Source organism: Rhinolophus sinicus, linkage group LG02 (assembly GCF_036562045.2).
Source record: "Rhinolophus sinicus isolate RSC01 linkage group LG02, ASM3656204v1, whole genome shotgun sequence".
Taxonomy (NCBI): domain Eukaryota; kingdom Metazoa; phylum Chordata; class Mammalia; order Chiroptera; family Rhinolophidae; genus Rhinolophus; species Rhinolophus sinicus.
The window spans coordinates 91,216,910-91,243,949 of record NC_133752.1 but is presented as its reverse complement, the minus strand read 5'-3'; the positions used below and the strand labels follow the sequence as shown (position 1 = coordinate 91,243,949).

Sequence of the window (27,040 nt, the reverse complement as noted above, 5' to 3'; positions counted from 1 at the left end):
TGAACAGAATAACTAAGACTTGGGTTTTAGAATAGGTAACCACAGGAAATAACTTGCACAGTGGCAAGCCTTGTTGCCTACTGAGGCCAATAGCAGGCGGTGAGCTGAAGGCATGTCAGCTGGGAGAGTACGCATCAAATTTATGGCAACACGATTTGGCGTGGTTCCCCTCCCATACTTCCAACACAGAGAAATGCTAAATGAAAATATAACGACAAACAAAAAAATCCATACTACAGCTTGAATGAAAGAAGGGGACATTCCAGGTATAAAAAATAAGTAAGAAACTAAAAACTAGAACTGAAAGTGTATCAGCTGAGACTGAAGTTGCCCAGGGCGTATCAGACCTAGATTAGGTCTGGGTTCTACTGTCCATGCAGACGAAGATAACTGGCCATCAGCCCATCTGAGGCAGGGAGATAGAACTGAAATCCTTTCATGAAGATGATACCCATTACAGATAGCCCCTCTGGGCAAAGAGAACAAGAACATTCTAGCTACAGAACTAGGAAAGGACAGAGATTCTTGTCATCTGCCTGGGGTTCTGGGTGTAGGAAAAAATTCTTCTGTTGGGAAAACAACTAACCCATGCCACAGATGGGTGCTGGTTTTCACTTTACACTACCTACATTGTATGAGCATTCACAGGCAAAATAAATAAATAAATAAAATTGTAAAATTTAGTCTACAAAAGGAGAAGCTCAGGTATTTAGAGAAGTAAAATGCAAAACCACACAACATAAATATTTCTACAACACAAGTCATGCAAGACTATAATATTTGAGGGATGGGGTGGGAACTAATTAACAATAAAAAATTACAAGCCATGTGAGAAAATGTCTCATTTTAAGGGAAAGTCAACAATCTAACATGATAACACAATCTGGGAAAATATTATAAAAATCAGCATGTTTGAGATTAAGTCACAAAAGAAGAAAATAAATCAATAATGAAAGATCATATTCTATGAACAAAGAACAAGAAGATCTGAACACACAAAATATGAAATTTCATGAAAAGAAAAATACAAAGTTAAAAACTTCATGGCCAGGTTAAATGTAGAAAATAGGGTTGTAGAAAGATTGGCAAGTTGGATGAATGGAGCAGAGGAATTAAAATATGAAAGGAGATTAAAAAAACATATTGATTGAAAATAGAATGAGAACATCAATCTAAGATAAAATTCAGAAGCACAGAATAAAATTAAAGACTGACAATTTGCAAGAATTGAAAGATACTAGTCCTCAAAGTAAAGAGGCATATCGAGTTCCAAATGGAACCAATAAAATCAATCCAAATTTCAATACATTGGACTAAGCCTGCAGAATGACAAACATAATGAGAAGATCTGAAAATCAATCAGAGAAAATATAGAGGACACACTTTAAAAAAAAGAAGGATGACTCTAATCATAGGAATTGCAATGGCAAAAGTAAAAGCCAGGAGAAAATGAAATAATATACAAAGCACAGTCAGAAAACAGCTGTCAATCTAGGATTCTAAAATGACTTACATAAACTAGTATGCAGGATGAGGATAAATTCAAGACGTTTTCAGACAAAGTTTCCCTCTCTCACATCCCAAGTGAAAGAACTACTAAAAGATCTATTTACTTTGGCAAGAAGGAATTTTAAGTCAGGAGGAATGAGTGGGCTAAAAGTGTACACTGAACAAAGAAATCAACAAATGTCTTAGCGAATCCAGGTCTAATTGCCTGTAAAAATGGCAAAGATAACTAACTGGGAATGGGGAGTTAAAGAATGGAATATAAGTAAGACCAGTAGTTTAGTTAATAATATTGTCAATTACCTGGTTGTGATAATGTACTCTAGTGAGATGTTATCAGTGGGAGAAGTGAATTGGATGATAAACGGGAATTCTCTGTATTCTTTTTTTCAGCTTCTTGTGAGTCTAACATTACAGTGCCAGGTGGGTACTACACTAGTCACTAATTTACAATCATTTATTGTAAATCAAATGCCAGGGGATCATTTCTTAAATCATATAAATGTCTAACCACTATGCTGTATACCTGAAATTAATATAAAATAATATTGAATGCCCCAATTTGTTTTAATCTTTTAGAAGTCTAAGTGGAATTATAATCTTCATTTTGTTCAGGAAGCAGAGAGAGACAGTGATTAACTTTAACTTCAAGTCAGGAATGCATGTTAGAAACATAAGTTAACCACTTAAAAAATAGAAGTAGAATGTATAATTCCCAAACATGTGGAGGAAGAAAATGGCATAAAGCTATTCAGTAGAACGAATGCAATGCAGGAAAGGAGAAAAAAGAAAACAGAATGTAAACAAAATAAAGCACAAAATAAGATGATAGAAACTGATCCAAATATATAAGTATAGAAAACAAATCTAAATTCATGTTTGCCAGTTAAAAGCCAGATTAGATTAATCAAATTAGATTAAAAATAAAAGTGTAAATATATATTCACAAGATTATTCCTAAAATATAATGACATTATTAGAAAAAGAGGTTCTAGGGAAATACCAAGCAAAAGATAGCTTCTGTGACAATACTGATATTATTTAAAATGGACTTTATGGCAAAAATAGCATTATTATGAATAAAGAAAGTAATTACATAATGAAAGGACTGATTCATTAGGAAGATATAACACATATCAAAGTATATAAAGCAAAAATTGACAGAAATGCAAGGAGAATATTTTGTCAAGTAGACAAAACATTAGGAATATAGAATATCTGGATAATATAATTGCTAAATTTTACCTAGTCAGCATATATAATATACACCCCTGAACCCAATTACCAAAGACCATCTCTTCAAGCACACCTGGAATATTCGCAAAACCTGACTGTGAACTAGACCATAAAGAAAATATCAACATAAAACAACAAAGACTTTATATCTTTATATGATCACAATGCAGTGAAATTAAAATCAATTGTATCTCCCAATTATTTAGAAACTAAGAAACAAAACACTCATCACTACCAACACACACATGCCTACACACACACACACACACACACACACACATACAATTCATGGGTCAAAGAAATCTTAATGGAAATTGAAAATATTTAGAATTGAATCACAGCAAAAACAATGATACAAAAACTAACAATAAACCACTGAATATTTAAACCATTGAAAAGTTTGGCTAGCTATGACAGTAATAAAGTACTTTCACGGGCAAAAATAAAGCCAAGTATATCATATACTATTTCCTGATCTGGAATCATCATGTACATTCTATACTCACTTTCCGGCAGCCTGCTTCTACTTCCACTACTTCTGGTCCCTGGGTTTGTGATTTCATCTTACAGATGTAACCAAGAGAACGCTCGCAGGCCCAATCTGCCCAGTACCCCTCCTGCGGAAAGCAAAGAGGAAAAACGTCATGATTATCAGTTGTTTGACTTTGATGCTATTGTCTTGTAATTGTGCCTCAGAAAAAGAAAAACAAAGATTTAAGTTATTAAGAGAAAATGGCATCTATGAAAAAAGCAAAGGTAAATTGACTTTTCACAAGTAAACGGCAAATCTGAATCTAGCTACAAAGATGTAAAAGGAGATTGTAGCCCCCATATGTTTTTATATCTTAGCTGTCCAAGTCACTATTTAGAGGGATCTAGAGAGAAACTAAGATTGCTTGTAAGCGATGGTGCCAAAGAAAGTTTTGCATACAGCCTCTACAGTCAGCTGGTTTCAAGTTAAGCAAGTATATGTAAAACCATCCAGAATACACTCCCTCGCCCAACACAACAAACTTGAAAACACACCTGAAACCAGGCATCTTTCCTCCCTTTCCAAGTTTTATTAATGACTGTCCTCTTGGATCTAAGGCTTCAACTTTAGCTCTACTTCCAATTCCATCCTCTCTCCTTTCCTTAGAAATTTCATGGGAAAATGACCTCTCTTATCCTTCACTTAACTTCCAAACACCTTGAAAAAAGTTTTCTGTATTGTCTGCCTCTAATTCCTCATCTCTCACTCCGTCTCGACACACTGTATTCAATCCTTCCACCAGAGAGATGCTTATAAATGGTAGGTTTGGTCTTCCCACTCCTGGGCGAATCCATGCTTTCTCAATCTCGATGGGTGTTCCTACCCACCTTTCTTTCTCTGACTCTATGCATCAGTAGGATTCTTTCTGGTTTCCTCTTCCCAGGACATACTTCTGCCTATTCTTTTGGTAGTTTCCACCTACTCTCTTCTTAAGCTTTCAATTAATCGCAACAAAAACAACCACAATGACAAAACAGTAGCTAATACTTATTTGGACAATAAGTTTGGGTCAAGTGCTATGTACATTATATGTATTAACTCATTTAATCCTTATACCCACCATACGAGCTGGGTATAGTTATTATGCCCATTTCGCAAATGAGGAAATACTTCTCACATCAAAACCTTGCTTCTTAACCACATTCGTTGTCTGTTAACAAAACTGAACTTGATGATATCCTTCAGTTGCCAAAGTCATATTTAGGATATGGAAGCAATCTTTTCATATTTGGGACTTCCATATAATCTAAAAAAAAGCAAAAGCCCTGAATTCCAGCTGTGGGACCCAGAATAGATCGAACTAGGGCTACATCTATTCAGAGCAACCAGTTGAAAGTAGAACCAAAGCTCTGAATTGATTTCTCAACCCATACATACATGGTATCATTTAGAACCTAGCACAGGATCAATATACGAGTATTAGTTATTGGTTAATTTTATACTTGACCCAGAAGTTTCTGTCTGTTGCTTTTCTGGGCCTCTTGAAAATTTGACGTTGCTAAACAATTGAGAGAGATTCAAGAAATTGAATCTGAGTTTTGGTTCAAGTTTGATCTATGCCAGGTTAACCTAGACTAGACATAATCTAAACAACCAATGTAATAAGTGGGGAAATCCCCTGTGGCCTCTGCTCGATTTCAGTCATTAAAGTTACCTCACCTTGCCTTTCATGACAACGCAATCTTCCTGCCTGTTGTTTTCATGGCTGGGTTCTCCGCGAAGCCATTTGGTAAATGTCACAGGGGTCCCATCACTCCATTCAAAGTACATTTGAATCTTGAGGTCATTTAAGCCAATCCATAACACATCGTCTGGCTCTAAGCAAGAAGAAAAACACAACAGCAATTTACACAAAGTTTTCTTTCCAGAGATCAGGAGGTTATCAGGAAAGGAAGGCCCTCTGTTTTAACAACAGTTCTACTCTGTTAATATGATAACTATCATAAAGGACCATCCTATTAAGTGACCTACCTGCTGTAGATTGCGATGTGAACTATACTTTATGCTGTCAATTTTATTATCGTTGGATTGTGTAATGTGTTCTTTACATTGTGAACCTGACTGTATTGTTTTGTGGTGCTACTGCCAAGTACATCACCTGAGAGGTGAAAAACTGAAATTGAGGTGGGTCTATCATCACCCTCTATCTTGTGGAGCTTCTTTTTTGTCATAAATAACTTACCAGGCCAGCTGCACTCATTGTGTCGGAAATATGGCGCTTATGTATATAAAAATCTCTTTGAGTACTAGTAAGTCTTAAGTTATGTTTCAAAATAATAAATATTAAAAACCACTTTTATTTGACTAACTGTTGTTAACAACAACATTCTAGGTATTTCTGTTAAAGCTCAATCACTGTACTAGGAGTGAAAATGACCTATACAGTGAGAAGATGCATAAACTGAGGAGTTGGGCTGTGTCCTGACATTTGGCACTTATTTATTAGCGTAGAAATATAAATTGATGTGAAATTATTTTCACCATGAAATACAAGAAAAACCCAAATAACAAATAAAGGTTAAAACAAAAATAACCAGGTCTAGATATAAAATGTGATCCTTTCGTTTTAAAATCCTATGAAGAGCATTATTGATTTTAAAAATAGTTATAATTCTAAAAATTCTAAATATCATGAATAAAATGGGACAAAATTGAAGGCTAGAATTTCATGGCCAAAAACTTATAATTCCAAATTTTTAAAAAATGAAAGAACACACAATTCAATATCCATTTAATTTGCTCTACTGGGAATTCCATCATGAATGCTTGACTTATGGTCTTTAAATGGTAACATAAAATTACTTGCCAAAGGATTTTAAAGATGATATTGCATATAGAAAAAATGCCACTATACAGGAATTTCCCGAACCGGTTTAGTCTCTTCCTCTTACAGTTGTCAATCAGCTTTGCTTTTGGAGAAGTCCCTGACTGGCCTAGCGCCAGTCCCAGCAGATGTTTCCAGCACTATAAAGAGTGAATGACATTGCCTGGATAATCCTTTTTCCTTTCACTTAATTTGGCAGATGATGGTCTTTTCGAGCAGCCCATACAGACTTCAAAATGAGCTCACAGACACCTCAAGGATTTAGGTTCAAAACTGATGAAGACCTAACTCCCAAGTTGCACAATTATAATAAAGTATTAAGAGCTTCCTACAGACATCTTTCTGACTAAACTGTTCTCCCCTTCCACCTTTCTAATTCCTAGGCACAGTTTTGACCCTACCGAAATATGTAAGACGTGAGTATAAAGTTGTAAGGCTGATTTTTATAAATTGGCTATGGAAGCTGTCTCAGTTGATGTAATCATAATGTATGTGTGCAGGTCCCAATGTATGCACTGTATTCCCATGACTAACGTAAAAGATATCATCTCAACTAGCTGCAAAATGTTTCCTAAGCTTGGGATTTAGAAACAGTAATTTTAATTTTATGTCTTTCTTTACTGTTATCGATATTGTTTTTATTGTTTTAAATAAGTAAGTCCTTATCAATAATAAAAAAGAAATGTTTCCCTAGTGAAAATTCACTCATTTTCAAGCTGAATTTAAAATGTTATCCAACTTCCCAAAATAACTATAGCAATAAACATGTAAGGTTCTCTGGTTACTACATCATATTACATAAAATAGAGCAAAATTTGCACATTAGCCCTAGAACATTATAACTAATCTGTTTTTCACTGATTTATTTGCAAATTTTAGTACCTACTATAAGTATCATGACTTACATGTCATGATATTATCCAGATAGATCCATTTTGATTACATTGTTATCATCTGATCTGAAGTCTCCAGGATAGTAAATAGTAAAAAAATCAAGAAATCGTTCATAGGCTGCCGCAGTCTATTATCATGGCCTAGTAAACTCAAGTGAGGTAAGCAGAGAAGAAAGGATTCCATTTGGCACAGGAGCAAGGAATCTTTCAAATCTTTCTCTGAAACGACTCTATTTTTCTCATCTATTTGTCAATGGCCCTTTCCTCTTCCCTACCCCCACTCCTATCAATTGTAGGCAGGAAGTGGCAGGAAGCAGTCCCCACCATTGCCTCCATCCATTTCCTCTTGTTTTGCTTGCTAGAAATGAACAGCTGCAGTGACTCAAAAGTCTCATCAGTGGAACAGAAAATGATAATCATTTAATCAGCAAGTACTGCAGAGGGTCCATTACCATTAGCCTCCTCCACATTCTTCTCCTCTTCAGGATAAGCATTCCCATCTCATTTTACCCACTTTTTTTTTTTTTTAATAAGCGTTTTTCAATTTTTGAAAACTTTACAATATTTTGGTTGGTACATTTTCTATTCACGTGTTACATTATGTACCTAAAATGCAGACATAAATTTCTTTAATAGGTTGAGGCCAATATCTAACTACTCCAATAAAATATCTTATTTCTTTCCCTGCTCACCATTCTAGCAGCATTAGCTATGTTAATAAAGAAAATACAATCCAAAGTATGAGATGATTCATTTTGAGACCTTTCTTGTGAGATAAAATATAGGCCTCAGAAAAGAAAATATACAGACATACACAAATAATCACAAAAACTGAAATACTATCGACAAGTTTAAGGTAGACTTTTCTGAGTCCAGATTATATATAGAAAAATATTTTTTAAATTATCCATGAATTGATTACATATTAAAAGAAAAATAAATCAAATTAGCTCTTAGTGATAAAAAATTCTTTAAAATGCTAAACAATTTCAACATTTTAGGCATGGTTAGTATTTATTACTAAATATATGAAATTGGTAATTGAATCATTAACTTGAATTTATAAAATTTAACATTTATGATTAAATTTTCCAGAGATGCTCAAAGATTGGAGTCAAGCCTGTTATTGATGGAAGTTCATACCATATCCCAGCTGAGAGAGGATGAAGTCAAATTCTTCAATGGTGTGCACACTTGCTAGATCGCCACCTTCCTTCCGACATGCAACCAAGGCATCTCTTTGGATTTTCTTCTCTCTGTGAATCTTGTAACAGTGACCTGCGTATGGCCACCACTGACTCGGACATTTAGCAGGTACGTCACTTTCTAGGAAAAAAAAAAAAAAGAGTTTGGGAAACATTTAAAAGGGAAGGTGTTTTTCTTTTTCTTCTTTTTTCTTTTTATTGTAACAACATTTTCTATCATTCTATATAAAAAACAGTTCAGAGTTATGGGCAACTAAAGGCAATCTTTAGTTTTCATTTTTTGGCATATTCACAAAAGATAAACGAGACTGTGCCTTCTTTTAGACTGAAACGGATATGAATCCATCTTTCATTTTAAAAATGATGCTAGGGAAATCTCTGTTTATAAAAAAAAAGAAAAATTATCTACCACAACGCCACATGAAGATATAATAGACTGTATCATTTTATCTGCACTTTGTCATTAGCAAACCTGTACTAAGCATGTTGTGTAAATGCTGGAGGTGCGAGGTGTGACATATCATACATTCCTTAAAGATTTCAATGTACATCTAGTCTAAGGACATTAGGGGGCCAATCATTCCTCAGAAGAGGGCAAGACTCATTAAACAGGCATGAGAGAGAGGTGTTAAAATGGAATAAAACGGGGAGGCGGGGCACCAAGGAGCCTCTGAAACCTTAGCAGTAGGAAGCTCTGAACAGACCCACTGCCCCTGACTTTCTCCCAAAAGATGATGTATGATATTGTGGAAATCACAGGGATCAGATTCAGAAGTCTTTCAGGTAAAACCTGAATTTGCCACAATTGCGTAATCTTGGGCCAGTCACATCCTATGAACCAAAGTATCCATATATTTAAAACATTTTAAATAACATTAATACTAATATTAAACTACCCATCCTCACTGTGTTCTGGACTAGCAAGCTTTTGCGATAACGTGACTGTAAGTTAAAAATGCCACACGATTATTATTTAATCAAATCAGTAATAGTGGCCAACATCCTACTAATTGTTATGGTCAAATTTCAGAACCTTAATTATACATTACAAAAATATACTATTACGGTACTGAGCTGGGGAGGGCACGGGCAGAGACTCACCATATTCATCCCCATGTGCCCTAGAACTGACATAGGGCATGGTACCTGGTAAGGGTAATATGCATGTTCGTCCAGAAAAAAAATTAAAGTTACATTTGCTATACTGCAGCTTATGCTTACCATTTTATGCATACTATTTCAAACAGCAATTTAGCAACATACCTTGCGTAAAAAGGACTATATTACCAAATGAATGTCAATTTATATATTGAAATTTGATATTAACGTTCTCAAATGTGCTGCCTTAGTAAATATTCAGTGTAGGGCACATAACAATATTTGTTATGAATTTAATGTGTCAGTCGCATTTTCCCTTTAAGGCTGAGACTATCGGCAATATCTTCGTCAAAGCCCAGGATTCTGAGTACAGTAGTCACTCAAGTAAATAGACAGTCATGATGACCAAACACTGTATTTTTGTAATAGAAATATGCATATTTTAAAAAATTATATCCCCTCAATACAATTTAGATTCTGTAAACTTCCAATGGTTACAAAAAAAGAAAAAAGAAAAAAAAATAGTTTGTATACCTCTGGAGCCCTCTGGTGGGATATTTTAATTTTGCTGCCTAGGAAGCTGAAAATAATGTCAGCAAATGCTCAGGTCTTCAAACATTGAGCAGATGAACTTTAAGGATATTTTCAAACATAAAAACCACCAGTGGAGGGAAGTTCCCTGTGGAGTAACTACAAAAGGTCACTTATTGCTCGGGAGCAGCGCTCTCCGACAGAAATGCAATGTGAGCCACATACTTGTAAACTCTTAAATTTCCTAGTTGTCATGTTAACTAAAAATAAAAAGAAACAGGTGAATTTAATTTTAGTAATATGTTTTATTTAACTCAACATATCCAAAATATCATTTTAACACGTAATCAATAAATGATTTTTTCCCATAAGTCTTTGTCCAGTATGTAATTCATACTGACAGCACATCTCAGTTGGAACGAGCCACATTTCATGTGCTCAGTGGCCACCTGTGGTTCAGTGGCTCCTGAACTGAATGGTGCAGCTCTAGAGACCTAGGAATTATGGACAAACAGGATATCACTACAAGGGCCATGAAGGCCCAAGGTAGAATTCTCACCCAAGGGGTCCCCAGTCACATGTGCTGCATAATTTGACCTTTGATATTCTCTGTCAAGCTCTGGTTTATTTGACTTTATACATAAGAGAGAATGGTTAATCCAGGAAGTATAGAGAAATTTAAGAACCAATAACAAGTGAGGCATAGGAAGCAAGGTGAGGCATAGGAAAGAAATAAGAATAGTTTACTGAATGCTTGACAATGTGAACAAATGTTCACAGGAAGAACGATTGTCAATATTTCCTTTTCACAGAGAAGGAACCTAAAACTAGGGGGGTTAGGTAACAAGGCCAAGTCAACAGAATTCCACCTCCTGGACCAAGAAAACTATAAAATAACCATTCTTCTCTTCCCCAAAGAGGCAATTCCAAGTCTTCTGAAGGAGAATTGGATAAGCTCATCCAAGGAGGGAGAATTATACTATTTCTCCTACTGGAGGGCTAGAAGAGATGAAATACAAGAAGGATTGAGGTCTGCCTGAGCCATGTTCACAGTCATAATGGTGATATTGAAAAGTATGACCAGACCCAATAGCCAGACCCTCACCTATTCCCATTGGAGATCCAGCTATATCTGTAGCTATTAAAAGTGCAAACACACCTACTCTTTGATCCGGCAACTCCACTTCTAGGAATTAACACACATGTGAAATGACATGTGTGTAAAGTTATTCACGGTAGAATTATTTATGATAATTAAAAAATTGGAAGTAAACTAAATGTCCATGAATAGGGAACTAGTCAAAAAATAGAGAGTCTTTCTCTCTGCAATGGCCATTGTGCAGCCATAAACATGAACACAGGAGCTATTTGTGTACTACATGGAATGAGGTCCAAAATTAGTTATTAGGTGAAAAACTAAAGAATATATGTATAGTATGCTGCCAATGAATAAAACAGACAAAAATACTTATAAATATACTTGTTTCATAGAATAACTAGGAAAGGATATACACCCAGAAACACTTATTCACCAGAGAGGAGAACTGGGTGGTAAAAGTAAGAGGTTGGAAGGAAATATTATTATTTATCATTTGGTACTTTTTGACTTTCCAGCCACTTCAATCATATTTTAAAATAAAATAAATTGTTTTTAAAAGTCAAGGAGAAAAAAAGTCTACAATGCCACACAATCAGATTTCCCAAGCAGAATACATACATACATACATACATACATACATACATACATACATTTCTTTAAAGTACTGTGCCCCTTTAAAAATAGCTTAATTGTAAAAAAAAAAAATGGAGTTTGTTTGCGTTTTACCAATTTGTAGAAAGGATGCAGTCTTGCCTTAGTAGTTTAATTCTTCCAGAAAATTATAGTAGAGAGCATAATTGATTTTTTTTCCTCAGGTCTAGCCTATATACAAAATTCAGTTACCACTTTTGGGATGTTTTATTCCATTTCTATAAAGACTTCAGTGTACAATGCTAATTTGAATAGGATCAGAGCCCAGATAGACCCTTAAACAGTGAGGCCATTAAAAAATTTTTCTTTCAGATATTTATTTCCTAGGTTGGATTCCAATTTTGTCACATGTGCAAGTTTTATAAACCCTCTGAATATCTTTTTTCCTCATCTAGGATGTGTGAATAATAATAACTCCCTCATAAGGCTGCAGCAAAAATAAAATTTTTATTTATGTTCTGTCAAAGGCTTTGCACATACCTAAGCACCACACCACACTCAGGAAATGTGACCAGTAAGTAGGAACCAATAAAAAGAAATTTTGTAGGAATATCATTAACCTTGTTCCATAAATTATCCACAAAACATGTCATTTCATACAGTTATGACTAGGTTGTAATTTTATCTTTTAATTATAATATTTTATACACTTCAGATCAAATAAATCACTTACCTGAGGGAATAACAAAAGGATTCAAAGTTGTGTTGCCCTTTTTACAAATATAGCCTAGTCTCTGAACACATGCCAGATTTTCCCATTTAGCATTTTTCCCGGGATTTAGAGACACACAGCTTTTTCCAGGTTCTGTTGATGGACTTCCTGTGAGAAAAAGAAAAAATTGAAGTGGGACTCTTATAATTGTTACAAGTAGATAGCCTCTTCAGTCTCATTTCTTCATCCTTGGCATTTAATGGATTCCCATTCTGTCTTTTGCTATAGATTCACAAATAAATATTTACTGACTGTAGAGCAAAAGCTATGTTGGGTTGGATCTCCCCAATGCCTATCTTGTTGTTGGATCTCTCCAATGCCTAAAGTGTTGAATATGCGAGTTTGCTTCTTTGAAATAACTTTTCCCCACAGTATTAAATGATAAAGCAAGACTTCAAAGCCTGAGTGATTTGCGCACAGGGTATTGTGACGTGTGACAGAGAGGTAGCTAACCAGTGAATACTTGGTGTTCCAAACCAGCCCCATGAAACACTATCAATACCTACCAACAAAACTAAGTCTACCTAACTGTGAGCACCAGATTAGAGAGTTTCTGGACATGGGGAAACTTTCTCCGATTAGAAAGAGGAGACAGGAAAGGAAGACAATGGACAGGAGAAAGGCAAGGGAACAGATGCTGGAAGCAGCAACGTGCCCGAGTAAATGCTGATCAAGTATGCCGAGAACTAAAATTCTTTCTCAAGATTTTCAACGCAGCCTGCGAAGAATATTTTTAACAACTAACCCCTCATCCCATGTTTTACCGGAAACTGATTAAGGAACCAGATAAAGTCAACTTTGCTCATGTAAACAAATACATGCATGGATATCCACATCTCTCATGCTTTTTCACTACATTATGATTTCAAAACCAGTGCTCTAAAAACTAGCTCCCTTTCACACCTGAAGACAGGTGAATGAGCCACATTTTCTTAATGACTCTGCTTTGTGATATTTGGCCTATGTATGACCTGGACCTGGATCTTACTACCCCCAGGTAATATGAAAAGCATATTACCTGCTCCATAAGCCTTTGTCAAAAATTTTTGAAAGTTGCTTGAATACCACACAAAGAAAAAACTTGTTAGTGATAAGGATAAAGATGTTTTTAAGGATAAAGATGTTGATATTGTGACCAAATTCACAGTATGACTGAACTAACAGATACGATGTCAGTATCAGTAGAAGAAGGAAATTTTCAAGAAACAATAATGTATTTTATAGCTATTGGTTATTAATATATAAACTAGAAAATCATGTTAGACATTTATTTATCACTATACCATTACCAACTTTAATGTATTAGTTGTCTTTAAATGGTTGCCATAGTTATATATTTAAATTCATAGTTGTATATCATTTGTACAAAACATCCTCACTTCAAGTGTGAATGTATTTTAATAGATGTATTACTTAGTAATAAGTACTCAATTGAATGCTTTTTGAACAATTTATACAATAACAATTTCTAATATCGCACAAGCTTTCTAATTTTAGGTTGAAAAAACCCTCATACTATTACAGAAAGTGATTTAATTTTGCATCTACTTCTCAGGAACTTAGTTTAGTAAGGAAGATCATTTCTTTTTTTCTTATTACTATTCCCATTTCACTTCTCACCTACACTGAAACCAACCTCCAAATTTCCTCACTGAACTCTTACAACGCAGGTGGTTAAATATGACAATGATCACCCCCCCCAAATGAGTAATAAGTAAAATGACCTGCCCAATGATTAAGCAACAAAGAAAAATAAACTCTACTCCCCTCATAAATGACTATTAATTATCTAGTCATCTGATTGAGCCCAATTGTATCCTCCAGTTTAATTTGACTGCGTGAGTAGGCAGACAACTCAAATCCTCATCCATGAAAAAGGGGATCTTACATTCCCTTGCAGCAGTTTTTACTTCCCATTCCAGGGAAAATAGAACTGATACTCATTGTAACACTTTAGTGACAACCCTGTAACCATCCCGCATTGAGAGTGATATTTCATAGTAAAATCTAAGCAGTTTAAACCAAAATATAGCCTCTAAAATTTCCCTCTCATGTTTCAGCATCTATTCTGAATATTATTTTACTGAAGTTTTCCTTTTTTTAATAGCATAAGTCAATAATATAGAAAATTGAGAGTTTAATTCTGGAAAACAAATGCAAAATCCATGCAAAGCCTTTAACAAAGAAGTCTAAGTGTATGAAAAAAACAACAATACTCCATCAGTATGTTCCATAGCAGAACTTGGAAATGAAGAAGTGACCCATATTCTATTCCTTTCCTTTTGCCCACACATGGCAGACATCACTAATTGTTCGTTGTACTCTTTTGTAATAAACTAAGACTGGTATGGGGTGGGGATGGGGTTAGGAGTGGGGTGGGCATGGAGGTTCAGAATCATACTAAATTGAGTGCCTGGTTGGTGTTGGTGAATCAAATGAGATTTTTTTGTTATCACTGATTTTGTTTCCTTTGAATAGCTGCTGTATATGTGAAGCAAAATTATTATTTCGTCTCCTTTTATGTTCTGCTACCTGTATGTTATGACAATGTAGAAATAATTAGTTCAGACAATTTTCTGTCCTCCACAAAAATTTGAAAGCTGTGGAAGGCTTGATCACCCAGCCCACCAACTATTTTATACCTAGCAAATATAGGATCCTCTAAGAATTGATACTGAAACAGAGACCTGTTTTGATTTGTTTGATAATCCTACCACAAGTTGTTATCCCAGGAAGCTGGCATAACCTTACAGTTTTAATATATTCAAATCTAATGGGAAGATTTCAAATCAAGGTGGGAAATAAATTGTGTTTGATGAAGTCTCCCACACTCTTCTCTTTGAGATCTACACGTGAGATGGTGAAGGTCCCCATGGTATCCAGATAAATTAAACTTAGATGAATTCAACCACTGACAAGCTTCACCCTACCTGGTAACCAGTTCAAATATCGGAATGGACTGCCACCACTCCACTGCCATCCACTGTTGAGACTCAGACTGTTAAGGCCAATCCATAGTCCTGAAGTTAAGGAATTGGTTAATCCTGTACAAACAAAGGAAAAACAGAAACCAAAGTCACATCTGGAAAAGACACTGAAATCGAATTCAGAAGAATGTTAAAGTGATCCTTTAACATTCCTCATCTGCTTTAGGCACTTCTAGGCTTGTTTCAAAGAATTAAATGAATTATTAAAATGACCTGACACATAGTACGTGTGCAATAAATGTAAGCTATTGACATTATTATTATTGTTATTATTATTATTATTATTATTATTATTATTATATGTTGAAGTAGGGTTGGCAAAAGTGTGATTTCAAAACAAAATTCAAACTTAATGTTAAATATATAACTTAAAGCAAATGAACATCAGCCACAATTTTTTTCTCTAATGCACTTGAGAGACCAATTTTGTTTGAGTATTACTATAGAAAGCATCAATTCCACCTGTTAAATATTTTCATTCTTAACTTTTATGCTTGTGCTGTCTGGACTGGTTATATACCTACTTTTGAACTTGGTTATAACAGAAAATGCATTTATGTCCAATATTATGCTGCTAATTTTTTTTTTCTCTCTATTGAGGTCCAACTTGTTTTCCAGCCAGCACCAAAGGAAACCGGCAAAAACAATCAGAGTAACAAGCCAAGTTTCACTTCCTTATTTCAGTTCTGTAATGCAAATCCTGCACATTTGTAGTTATAAATCTGATTCAGGAATTGAGGATTAAATAGGGTGTCCCCAAATTTTTGAGGTTAGAAACAGAAGTGAGGGTGATGAAGTGATGGTGGTGATGTCTGTATGAGCTGCTGGGCACAAGCAGTAACCCTGCAGAGCATGTGAAATCAGATTGCCAGTTTAGAATAAATTTACTGGAGCAAAGGAGCTGTGGACTTTTTAATTAAGGGTTCTTTCTCTAGAGTGCTTTGGGGACCACCAGATCCTTGTTTATTTTGTGAGACTCAGGCAAACTGAAATGGAATGACAGCACTGAATTCTAATTCGGCTATTTTTCCGAACATGAGACTTTAGACAAGTTTTTAACTTTTACCTTCCAGTCTGTTGTCTCATTGACAATAGTGTTCATTTAGGAGATGGGTGTGAGCTTTAGAGATAAAGCCCAGTGTCTGGCACATAGGAGGTGTTCAATAAATGACAGGGAATTTGATCTCTGAGCCATAAAACAGGCTCACATATTTTTAAAAAAATGATATTTACGTCACGTCTTAAAATTTTCACATATAAAAGATCTTATCTTAAAAATATAACTCTTTGTGGGTGCTTTTTTAAATTATCATTTTAGTGACATAGTTCCCAAAATGGAGTAGCTCATCGTCCTCATTGACACCATTATTTTCTAGATTCTTCCCCAATATAGCCCAATAAATCTCAAATGTCATGAATATCTACCCTCCAACAAAGCAAAATTCTGTTTTAGTTTCTAAGTTCCTCCTCAGACTTTCCCCTCCCCCATCCCTAAATGCATGATGTTTTTGACTTAAAGAAAAGCAGGAAACATTATAAATCTCATTTGAGAAATCATTCTTATCCAGGTTTCAGTTAAAAATGTGCTGACTAAAATTCTGGAGGCCTGGATAAGATTTCAATAAGAATCTGAGGTGAACAAAGCCTCTGAATCTTAGGGCTTGTTTGCTCTCCTGAGGGAAACCACAACAGCAGCCGCTGATTGGGGAAGCACTTCCTGCAGCTGGGGCCTGATAGCAGAGTCAGGAACCAAGACAGGAGTCTAGGGCCAGGCAGAGCTGCTGTCCTGCCACATCACCCCCTTCCTCTATGTAGCTGGGGAAGAGGGTTAAAAAGTAACCTGTGTTCTGTCCCTTGGCTTTGAGAAACCAGAAAACAAGTAAAACTTGTAAGAGTCAGGAAAACACAACCCCAAAACAGAGTCCTTAAAAAAAAATCTTTTAAATCCAATTGAAACCATTTCAACTCTGATAGATTTTTCTCTCACCCATGTAAGTGTGCTCAGGTAACATCAGGATGGGCTTATATCATCCTTTCCTTACTCACCTCCATGAATTTAGTTTTGTCTCTTTCTGGGCTTTCTTCTCTCTCTTATTTTTATACACAGTTGTAAATATTAATCACTGATACTTTGTCCCACTATTCGAAAGACCCAAGAAACTAACCCAAAACAGAACAACTGAGCAGAGGGAGGTATACTCTCATCTTTGAGCTTATGAGTGCTCACAGTGAAGGCAGGTTGCTTTCCTACCATCAATTTCCTCAATAATAACTGAAAGAAAATGGTGAGTAGCTGCCTATCCTGAAAGGAGAAGATTAATAAATGTTAAGCTTGGTGCTGAACTCGTGTAAGAAATATTGCATTACAGTTGAGCAGGTCACGATTTAGTCCTCCGAAATGGCCTAGGAGTAGAAAAGCACTTCTTACCCAGTTACACTTTGTGTATTTCACAAGGTTGTAGTACATAAACGTATATCGCATTTTTCTACCAAAAATAGAATGCAATAAACATCTTCAAATTCAATTAAAAAACAAACAAATAATTGATGGGAGAAATGTGTTCCAGTTGATGCAAAGTATCATCTGCAAAGAGTTGGAGAGAGTGGAGTCCTAGAAAATGAGGCAAGGCTGGGGACATGCTCTGTTGGTTGACACACATGCTCCCCTTTAATAGATGAAGTCACTGAGGCATAGAAGTCACAGGTGATCCCCCCAAGACTCCCCAGATTCACGGTGTTGGGACCCAGGCATCCTGGCTCCAGAGTTTATGCTCTTTACTCTTGCACTCTGCTGCCTAGCATGTAGTCAGATGGAATTGGTATGCATTGCTGACAGCAGGTACTAACATCGTGTTTTGCCAAGTGTGGTCCCCCAAACCACTTGCTCCAGAATCACCCAGAAAGTTGGCAGTATGCAGATTCCTGGACCCCACATCACACCTAATGGTTGAGAATCTTTACTTTAACAAAGCTCCCTGGTGATTAATAAGCATTTTCACATTTAAGAACTACCACTCTCACTGCCCTCCTGCCATACACGGACCGCGTGTCCAAACATGAGTCTGATTGCTAAATCATTATTTTGACTGTGCTGCACCATCATTTGTCAGCCAGCAAGCATTCCCTGAGACTGTCATCCTCGGAAGGTTCTGTACAAATCTCTTTCAGAACGGGGGGCAAAAATAGTCACAAGACATTCCTCATTTTTAGCTATTTGCCCCTCTAATCCATTCTCCACGCTGCCTTCAGTTTCCTTTCTTCACGGCACTTATACTTTGTATTTATTTCTTGGTTTATTTTCTTATTTGTATTTGTTTTCCACATTGGACTGTAAGCTCCATGTGGACAGGATATGGATGGCTCTGGTCGCCACTGTGTCCCTGGGAGCTGGCATAATGCCTCGAACACAGATACCAGTTATCTTATTGAATGAATGAATGGATGAATGAATGAATGAATGAAAAATAACAAATGAAGGTATTCATAGCCTTGTAGGGGAAGTGGGACATATTATAAAAGCAGTAAACAAAAAGGGAAATGCAGATGGAAATGGAGAAGAAATCCATTTCAACTGTGTAAAATTTGGGGAACTTCAAGTACAAGAAATGGCATGGAGAAGGATGTAGAAGTGAGAAAGGATAAGACATGGATAAGGAACCCAAACTTCTCATGTCAAAACTGTGGTGGAACGCATGAAGGGGAACAGTAGTCAGTGACAGATGACAGCCTTCGAATGTCAGGCAAAAGTATTTTGTGAATAGTTTGATAGGAAACAAAAAGCCAGTAAGGGTTCTTCAAGCATGGTAGTCTCAGGATCAGAGATGCATTCATCTAGTAGCTGTGTCAGGGTGAACTGGGGAATCAGAAACAGGGAGCTGGGGATGCTTTTTCTCCCACACTCATTTCTGGCCCGAATCTCTCTGTTCCACCAATGTGGATTTTAGAAGCTAAAAAAACATTCTCATTTCAAGCAAATATTAGCTCTTTTAATCTTCACCATGCTCTGAGAACAGAAGCTTAAAAAACAAACAGCGTGTTGTGGAAAGAGTGTCAGTAAGACCTGAAAGTCTAGGAGTTCAAGGGACAGGAGACAAAGGACTCAGAGTTTCAGAGCAGTTCTTGACTTGTCGCTGCTTATGATGGCAGCATTGCATTTTATCACTTGGAACTCTGTGATGCTAATGGAAGCTCTCTGGCTTTGGGTTAGACCTGGATACTTGACCACCACGATACCCCGTCTTGTGTCCACAACACCATCACTCACGAATCGTGGCATCTTCTATTATGAGCCCAGGTTACTCCTCACAATCCTTCTCAGCACAGGTCCTAGGACTGTCACAGAACAAAACTGGCGCATGAGACTACACCTATCTGCCATCCCGGATGTCTTTTTCAGCGTGCCAATTTGTCACACTCTCTGTACCACCTACTTGGGGACTGACTCTATCACGATGGCTGGAATCACTTGTGGTGTTTGCATTGATATTAAAGTGTGTAGAGACAAAATAATCCCGGTCTTACTTACAGCTTTTTCTTTTCATGTCATTACCTGTCAGGTAGGTTTGCTCATGTATTTCTGTGATGCTCAGGAGTTCGGCATTCTGTTGTTGGCAGCTCCTCCGTGCCTGGTGCCACGTTAAAGCAGATTTGGAGTTTATCTGGTAGGAAATGCCAGTCAATGGATCTTTATTCCACAGGCTTTCACTGCCCTCAACTGTAAAAGAAGTCAAGTAGAATCGGCTGTTATGCCTAGAAAAAGACTTTCAGCGAACAATATTGATTAAACAATCCTAGTAGAATCATTACCTAAAGCCTTGTACTTCTATCCTTACTTTTCTTTATCCCCCCTTTTCCTTATTTTTAAAGGCCCATGAGATTTTCTTCACTCCTGAAATGAAGAGGGGAATTTTTCAAATGATCAACCCCATTGAATCTCTTCCATGTACCTAATTCCGTGTACCTAATGAAAGAAAGGGGGCATCATCTCCCTATTTTTAATTTGGGATGTTTAGGACCAAATGAGTTGAGAAGTGAGGCAACCACAAAAACTAAGAATAGAGATACCAGCCCAACTTCCTTAATCTAGAAAAAAATAAAAAATAAAGGGAGACAAGAAAATAAATATACATCTTCTCTCAGCAAGTGAATATTTTTTCTGCAGATTCTAGTTTGGTCTCTTTAGACTAAAGACTCAGGTATTGGTGGGGAAGGTAATGGACTCCACAGACAGACCGACCTAGACTCACATTCAGTGCTGTCCTTCACTAGTGGTTTGATCTTAGTTAAATGAATGTTGGGAGTCTCACTTTTTCATCTCTAGAATATACTCAATATAAGTAGCTCCTGCCCATAGTATAGATGCTGATAGTTAGGTTGTCTTCCCTCAGAGTGAAAAATAAATATTGTAGCTTATTTTTCTTTTATTATTTTATGATTCGCAATACACTCTATAAACCTGGCTTTGCTCCATGGAAGACCAGTGACAGAGACAGAGACAGAGAGAGAGAGAGAGAGAGAGAGAGAGAGAGAGAGAAACATTTTATTTGCAGCCTTGTACATATAAGGTGCTTGGGAAGTTAGCAAACAAAATATGTTTGTGTGCTTCATGTTATGAAAATTTCTTTTGTCTTTTTAATAATGTAAAATTCTACTTACAAGTTGTATGAAGTAATAATCTTTTCATTTACTTGCAAAGAAAAGAGAAAGGATTATGAGAAGTATTCAACGTGCTAAGAAATTGGATAGTTTTCCATAAGCATTGAGCCTATGCGGCCAGGATTCTTTTCATCTGACAAGGGGGCAACGTTTTTCATAAACATATTTCACACTATGATATAAACCTGTGGGCCTATGGCACACCAAAGAAGACGAAAAACATATCAACATTTCATCCATGCAACAGCATAGAAATTCCTAAGATGTTTTAAGTACAAAATCAATATATATATTTATATACAAATAAATTTGAATTAGTGATGTTAAACTTAGATTATCATGATCTGAGGCTGTACCAGTTTAATGTCCAAATGGATTCTTCCCCACCTAAGTAAGATCATTCAACTGAGACTGTTTGAGGTTTATTTGAACATGTAAATATTGTTAATAAATAGTTTTAGAAACCTGGAGGTTTTGCTTAAAGATACTAAAAACAAAAAATGTGAGATATAAATAAAAAAGAGAGAGAGAGAGAGAGAGAGAGCTATTTTCTTGTCCAGGAATAGGGGAAAGAGATATAAAAGACCGAAAAAAAAAGAAAAAAAAGGAAATGCAATTTGACTCTTCTCTTCATTTAAAGAAAGTACACTCTGCATTTTAAATCAAGGAATTAAGACCTATTTCTCAATGCATGTTTAGGTTTGCTGACTATACTTCTCCCCAAATTGTCCAAATTCCCACGGTACACCAGCACAACTGATGTTGAAAGCTAAAGTTGTAAGCTATGAAGAAGCGAAAGGGGTCTTTTCCTTTTCCTGTTCTCATGATATTTGAAAATAAATGTCTAAATAGAAGGAAAACATTACAATAAACAATGCAAAAAAACAATGAAGATATTAAGTGTCACTAGGTCAATAACGGGTACCTCATCTTCCTGTATTGAATCTTCTTATTTAAGGCTAATATAAAATAAAACGTTGTTTTCAAAGGAACGCAAAGCAAGGAAAATGAAATAAATTGGGAAACTGCAAAGTCCTTTAAAAAAGGCATGAACTGTATAAACTGTGCTTTATATTTTTAATGCATATTGAAATGAAACATTTTTATAACATTTTCTACAGTTCTTTTACTTTTATGTGTAACAGAAAAATATATATAATTTGGTCTGGAAGACATAAATTAGAAGTAACAAGACTAAAAGCTTATTCTAGAACATAGTATACCCCTCCAACACATATCATCAATCCCAGATGATGAGTTACCTTTGTGAGTAGCACCTGGCCATTTGTCTTCCATTTAATGATTTATGAAGCCCTACGCGCGTCTAACAAATCCATTGTCAACACCACTTAAGTGCAGGACTCCATAGGTGGACCCATGAACTCTATGACGACAAATTTGGAAAATACCATTCCTACTAACTAAGTAAAGGAGTATGACACTCTTTGATCACTGGAAAATAAGAATTGCTTCATCTTAAGGAAAATATAGCTCAGTTTTGACTTCAGACAAAAAGATTTCTGATACAGAGATCAGACATCTATAAATCTTTCATGTTACCCAAACATTGAAAAATTGCTGACAAGAGAGGTGAATACATTTACTTCACCAAAGAATGGGAGAGCAGTGCCACTCTGAATGGGAAACCCGTGAGTGTGGGTGGGTCTTCACACAGAACAGAGGGACTGCATACAGAAGAGAACTGCAGTACATGGGGATGACAAATCCAATTGGTTTTTAGTGAGATGTTTGGGGATTATACATCAAATGAGATCAATAAGCACGATTCTTGGGATTCTGGCTTTCCCTTGACAAGCTAACATATTTTTGTAAATTGGACTGTTTTACAAAAATACTTGGAATAACATGGCTGTGTGTGGATGTATGGTCCCGAAAGTAGAGTGGTAAGTGCCACAATTGCAATCCGGGTGGTCTCACAACCATCCCAGATGCCACCTGATGACCTCCCTCTGGAACCACCTCTTTGCAGAACCGCAGTAGAGAGAATTCTGAGTAATAATAGAAAACGGGAGCTGCTCTGATCCATAAAAACTGAAGTGGCAAGAGGTCAGGGGGTAAGAAGTTCAGGGGGAAGAACTGGAGGTGGGTACCAGGCATTAGGAGGCGGATGTGGGGTGATAGGGAAAGTGAAGCAAAGAACTCCTGCTTTTCCTCCTTTTTCAGCCCCATCCCTGCCTCTTAATGCAATGCCCACCTCCTCTTCACCCCGAACCCACTGTACCCATTGTTTATAGATTCTTGAACATGGAAAGAACACCAAGAATTCTTATGTTCTGGCCCCTTCCCGTCAACATAATGCAATATTATTTATGTTGCATTTCTGCAATACTACTTAAATTGTCATTTTTTAAAACCCTTCATGCATAGAAACAACCCACTTCCACTTGATTCAGTGCTGTGTTAAATTAAATGATGCTCTTCATAATTAAATTTCAGAAGAGTATCCTTACTGTCTTTTTCACAGTGAGGAGCCTTTTCATTACATTGACACAAATTTCAGGAGCTCCTCATATCTCTCTCTCCACGTGCTTGTGGCATTGTTTAAATTCTGTTTTTGATTTATAGTTTAATTAGGGAATATCATTGGAAGGTTGGGGAATGGCAAGCCTACATCTAGTATTAAGCATACCTTGAATCATAAATAGTATAACTTGCCTTAAAGATTTAGAAAATAGCTGTCAGTAAAAGGGGAACTTGAAGAAAAAAGTAGTTGGTGACATGAAGGGGTCACTTGATGCAGCCCAGGTCTGACAGTCAGAAGATCTGTGTTTTAGTTTTCAGCCAAGATGGGAGACTTTCTCCATTATAACACAGAGACAATGACAGCTATGATGGGTTACAGTGGGACATGATGCAATAATAAATGTAAAATAACCGGGGGGGGGGGGGATGTTCTAAATAAATGCAAGGTGTTATCACTACGTTGCCATACTAAATATGCCAAACTTTTCTAGATGACAAAGTTACTTACATTTCAGTGGGCAATATCCAAATAGCTTATCCGTGTCATAATCTGTAGTAGTTCCACACCAGAGCCATCCATCTGATCGCCCAACATTCGTGCAATCCGCATACCACTTGTTTTCAAACTTGAATGGAAATGCACAGCTGGCTCCATTTGCGTTGCCCAGCAGTGTGTACATGTCTAAAAGAAACATATTGACTCACCCTTAGAATGTAAGTGATGCTTCTGAACATTGACTTCCCAATAAGAAGCATCCTGAAAGAATCGGTCTTACTCTTCTGATCACACTTGGTGTCCCCATGCAGGGGATTCCTTTATATTTTCCTTCTCTCTCTATCCCACTCCTTGCTGCATATATACAATTGTCTGTACTGAGAAATAAGTCTACCACCACTTCATTTCTGCCATGTTTTAGAACAGATTTTCCTCTTTCTTCTTGTGAGGCAAAAGTAGTGACCTCCAATGACCAGCCTTGACCTTTGCATTTCCTCCAAAACAGAGAAGAGACAGACCATCCTTCCTCATGGTTGGAAGCACAGAATTACAGAATCTCTAGATTGAAAATAACCTTATAGCTATGTAACTCAAATTCACAATCAATGCTTAAATCCCCTCCAATCACTTCCTGTCAATCCAGTCTCCACTTGAGTCCCTCAACCAGGTAGGAATTTGAGCATAACTCTAATTCACGTGATGGAAGGAAATCACTCAAAACCATTTCATACGATCTGCTATCAATATTGTCCTTTTAAAAAACTAAATTCTAACAGATCAAAATAGGAAACTCTGGGTTCACCTAGAAAGGAAACTTGAAAAAATATATAGATTCATTGTTGATTATGATTTGGCTCAAGCCAAAAGGATTTTGTAGGGTTGCTCCCTTTGGGAGATAATGATGATAATGACCCTCTCTAGGGAAGTATTCAGCCTCTTGCCACCAGCTGACAGTCTGAATTTGTCCTAAGTAGGAATACTCTTTTCTTAATTAAGTTTTGTAGATTCTATGACTTTAGAAAGTTCTTAAAGGATATCTTAAAAGTCATTTAGATAATATAAAGTTTGTAAAACATGTAGCATAGCACCTAACATATATTAAGAGCACAATACATGTAACTTTGTTACCTCCTTTCCTTTCCCTTTATTCGTACTTTTTCCATCCTCCTTAAAAGCTAGCTTTATTTTCAAATACTTCAAAATTACTTTTTTGTCAATTAGCTAGTTTAATTCTACTTTTTTCCCCACTAAGTTATAGGACTAGTTTTCCTAATCATATATTGTATAAGGAAAATGCTGGATTCAGAAATAATTATACCACACTCAAGCCCTAAGTTATCTGGTCCCTCATATAAAGAAAACCTGTTAAGAACACCTCAGGACTAGTTGTACTGTTGATTAAGTTAGCCGAGGAATTTTCAGTGCTAGATTTATAGACATCAGTCAGAAACGGCCTTTTGAGGGCTAGCTCGACTTACTGAACAAAGCACTGATGAGGCCAAAACAACCCAGCATTCCACTCCAGCTACTTCACCGACACATCATGAAACTGCTGTCAATTCACTCTTCCTCTTGTGGTCCAAACTTCCAGACAATCCTTAGATCCTTCTAAGACTACAGTTCTGATTCTATTATTCTAAAACAATCCCTGGTCTCAGCCAGTTTTTTTTTGTGTTTTTTTTTTTTAGAAACTCAACATATATTCTCTCTGCAATGTCTTCAGTCCTCGTGTATGTCCCAATGAATGGAGTCCAAGATCACTCTGAAGGGCAAGGTCTTCTATAGAAATGTCTTAAGTATTGGGAGAAAGTTGGAGAATATACAAAATGTGGTCAATGGACCACCTGCATCCAACCACCCAGGTTGTTCATAAGAATAATTCAACAGATTCCTAGGTTCTACTCTCAATATGCTAATTTAGAATTTGGGTGGCAGGGGACCTTGTGATCTGCATTTTTAACAGCTCCACAAGTGATTCTTAAGCAAATTAAAGTTCAAGAACCCTATGCATATTTTTCTCAAAGCAAACAGAAGAACAGAAAAGGGAGGGGGTCTACAAAATTTCAGTGATATATTTTAAATAGAATAAGAAGTCCAATGTCTTAGCACCAATATTCCTTGCACTGAATCCCTCAATTAAGACTATTGTTCTGTTTGTGGAACTTGACTCAGTCAAGTCTGGTTCACCCTTATCCTACCCTGCAATTTTCTATCTCCTGAAGGTCATACTACATAAGTTGTCTCTCATGTAATTTCTAAACCTACGTTGTGTTCAATAAATGCCTCCAGATAACTTATTTCTGAACTTCTCATTCTTTTTCTTTTTTTAAATTTATTTTTTAAATTTTTATTGGGGAAAATATTGACCCATCAGCTCTAAGTCCTTGTCCTTTCGATCTAGTTGTGGAGGGTGCAGCTCAGTTCCAAGTCCAGGTACCGTTTTCAATCTTTAGTTGCAGGGGGCGCAGCCCACCATCCCATGTGGGGATTGCTTGCTGTTGAGAGCTCACGCTCTAACCGACTGAGCCATCTGGCCGCCCTGAACTTCTCATTCTTCAATTCCTACTCTCTGTCTTCTTTATACAGAAAGAAAATGTGAAGCTGACAAATTACCGCCTTGCAAAGATCTTAACTCCTCTGTTCTGCTTAGCTGTGATACTTGGGTTCAACTCTGCTGCCTAAATAACACAGTAATTTTGGAAACAGGTAATCTCTTGTCCCAAAAGACAAGCTCTTTCTCTGTCCTTGAGGTTGTTCTAGATAACACTTCACAATAACCCAGTGTCCAAACCTGGAATGTGGTGATAACATCATCTGACTAAAGAAGCCTTCCTAAAGGGCTTCAAATTCTTTTTCCTTTTTGTTTTTTTTTTTTGTTGTTTTTTTTTCCCATGCAGCACCCAGAGAATGAAATTTGGCCAAGAGAAGAGAAGACTAAACACTCTGATTCTATTTAACCTTCAAGAGCTTAAGGAACCAACTACATAGAAAACTATTTCCTGCCCCACTGGTGCTACCACTTTCTAAAAGAGCTGACTATATATGCTGCATGTTAATTTGCAAATTAATTCCACAGCTTTTCAAATCTTCTGCTTATTACAGTCTTTAAATACGCATAAGGTAAAAAATCA

At 36.5% G+C, this 27,040-nt stretch overlaps 1 protein-coding gene across 1 annotated transcript in view; it reads right to left on the bottom strand.

Moving 5' to 3' along the window:
• Positions 1-27,040, bottom strand: part of MRC1 (mannose receptor C-type 1) — a 78,689-nt gene that overhangs the window by 37,281 nt on the left and 14,368 nt on the right. Inside the window, exons 3-9 of the mRNA XM_019752082.2 lie at positions 23,922-24,095; positions 19,824-19,988; positions 15,218-15,331; positions 12,249-12,395; positions 8,135-8,317; positions 4,934-5,091; positions 3,249-3,359 (exon numbers count right to left, since the gene is read on the bottom strand). Coding sequence (XP_019607641.2) covers positions 3,249-3,359; positions 4,934-5,091; positions 8,135-8,317; positions 12,249-12,395; positions 15,218-15,331; positions 19,824-19,988; positions 23,922-24,095 — 1,052 coding nt within the window. The remainder of the gene's footprint in view (positions 1-3,248; positions 3,360-4,933; positions 5,092-8,134; positions 8,318-12,248; positions 12,396-15,217; positions 15,332-19,823; positions 19,989-23,921; positions 24,096-27,040) is intronic.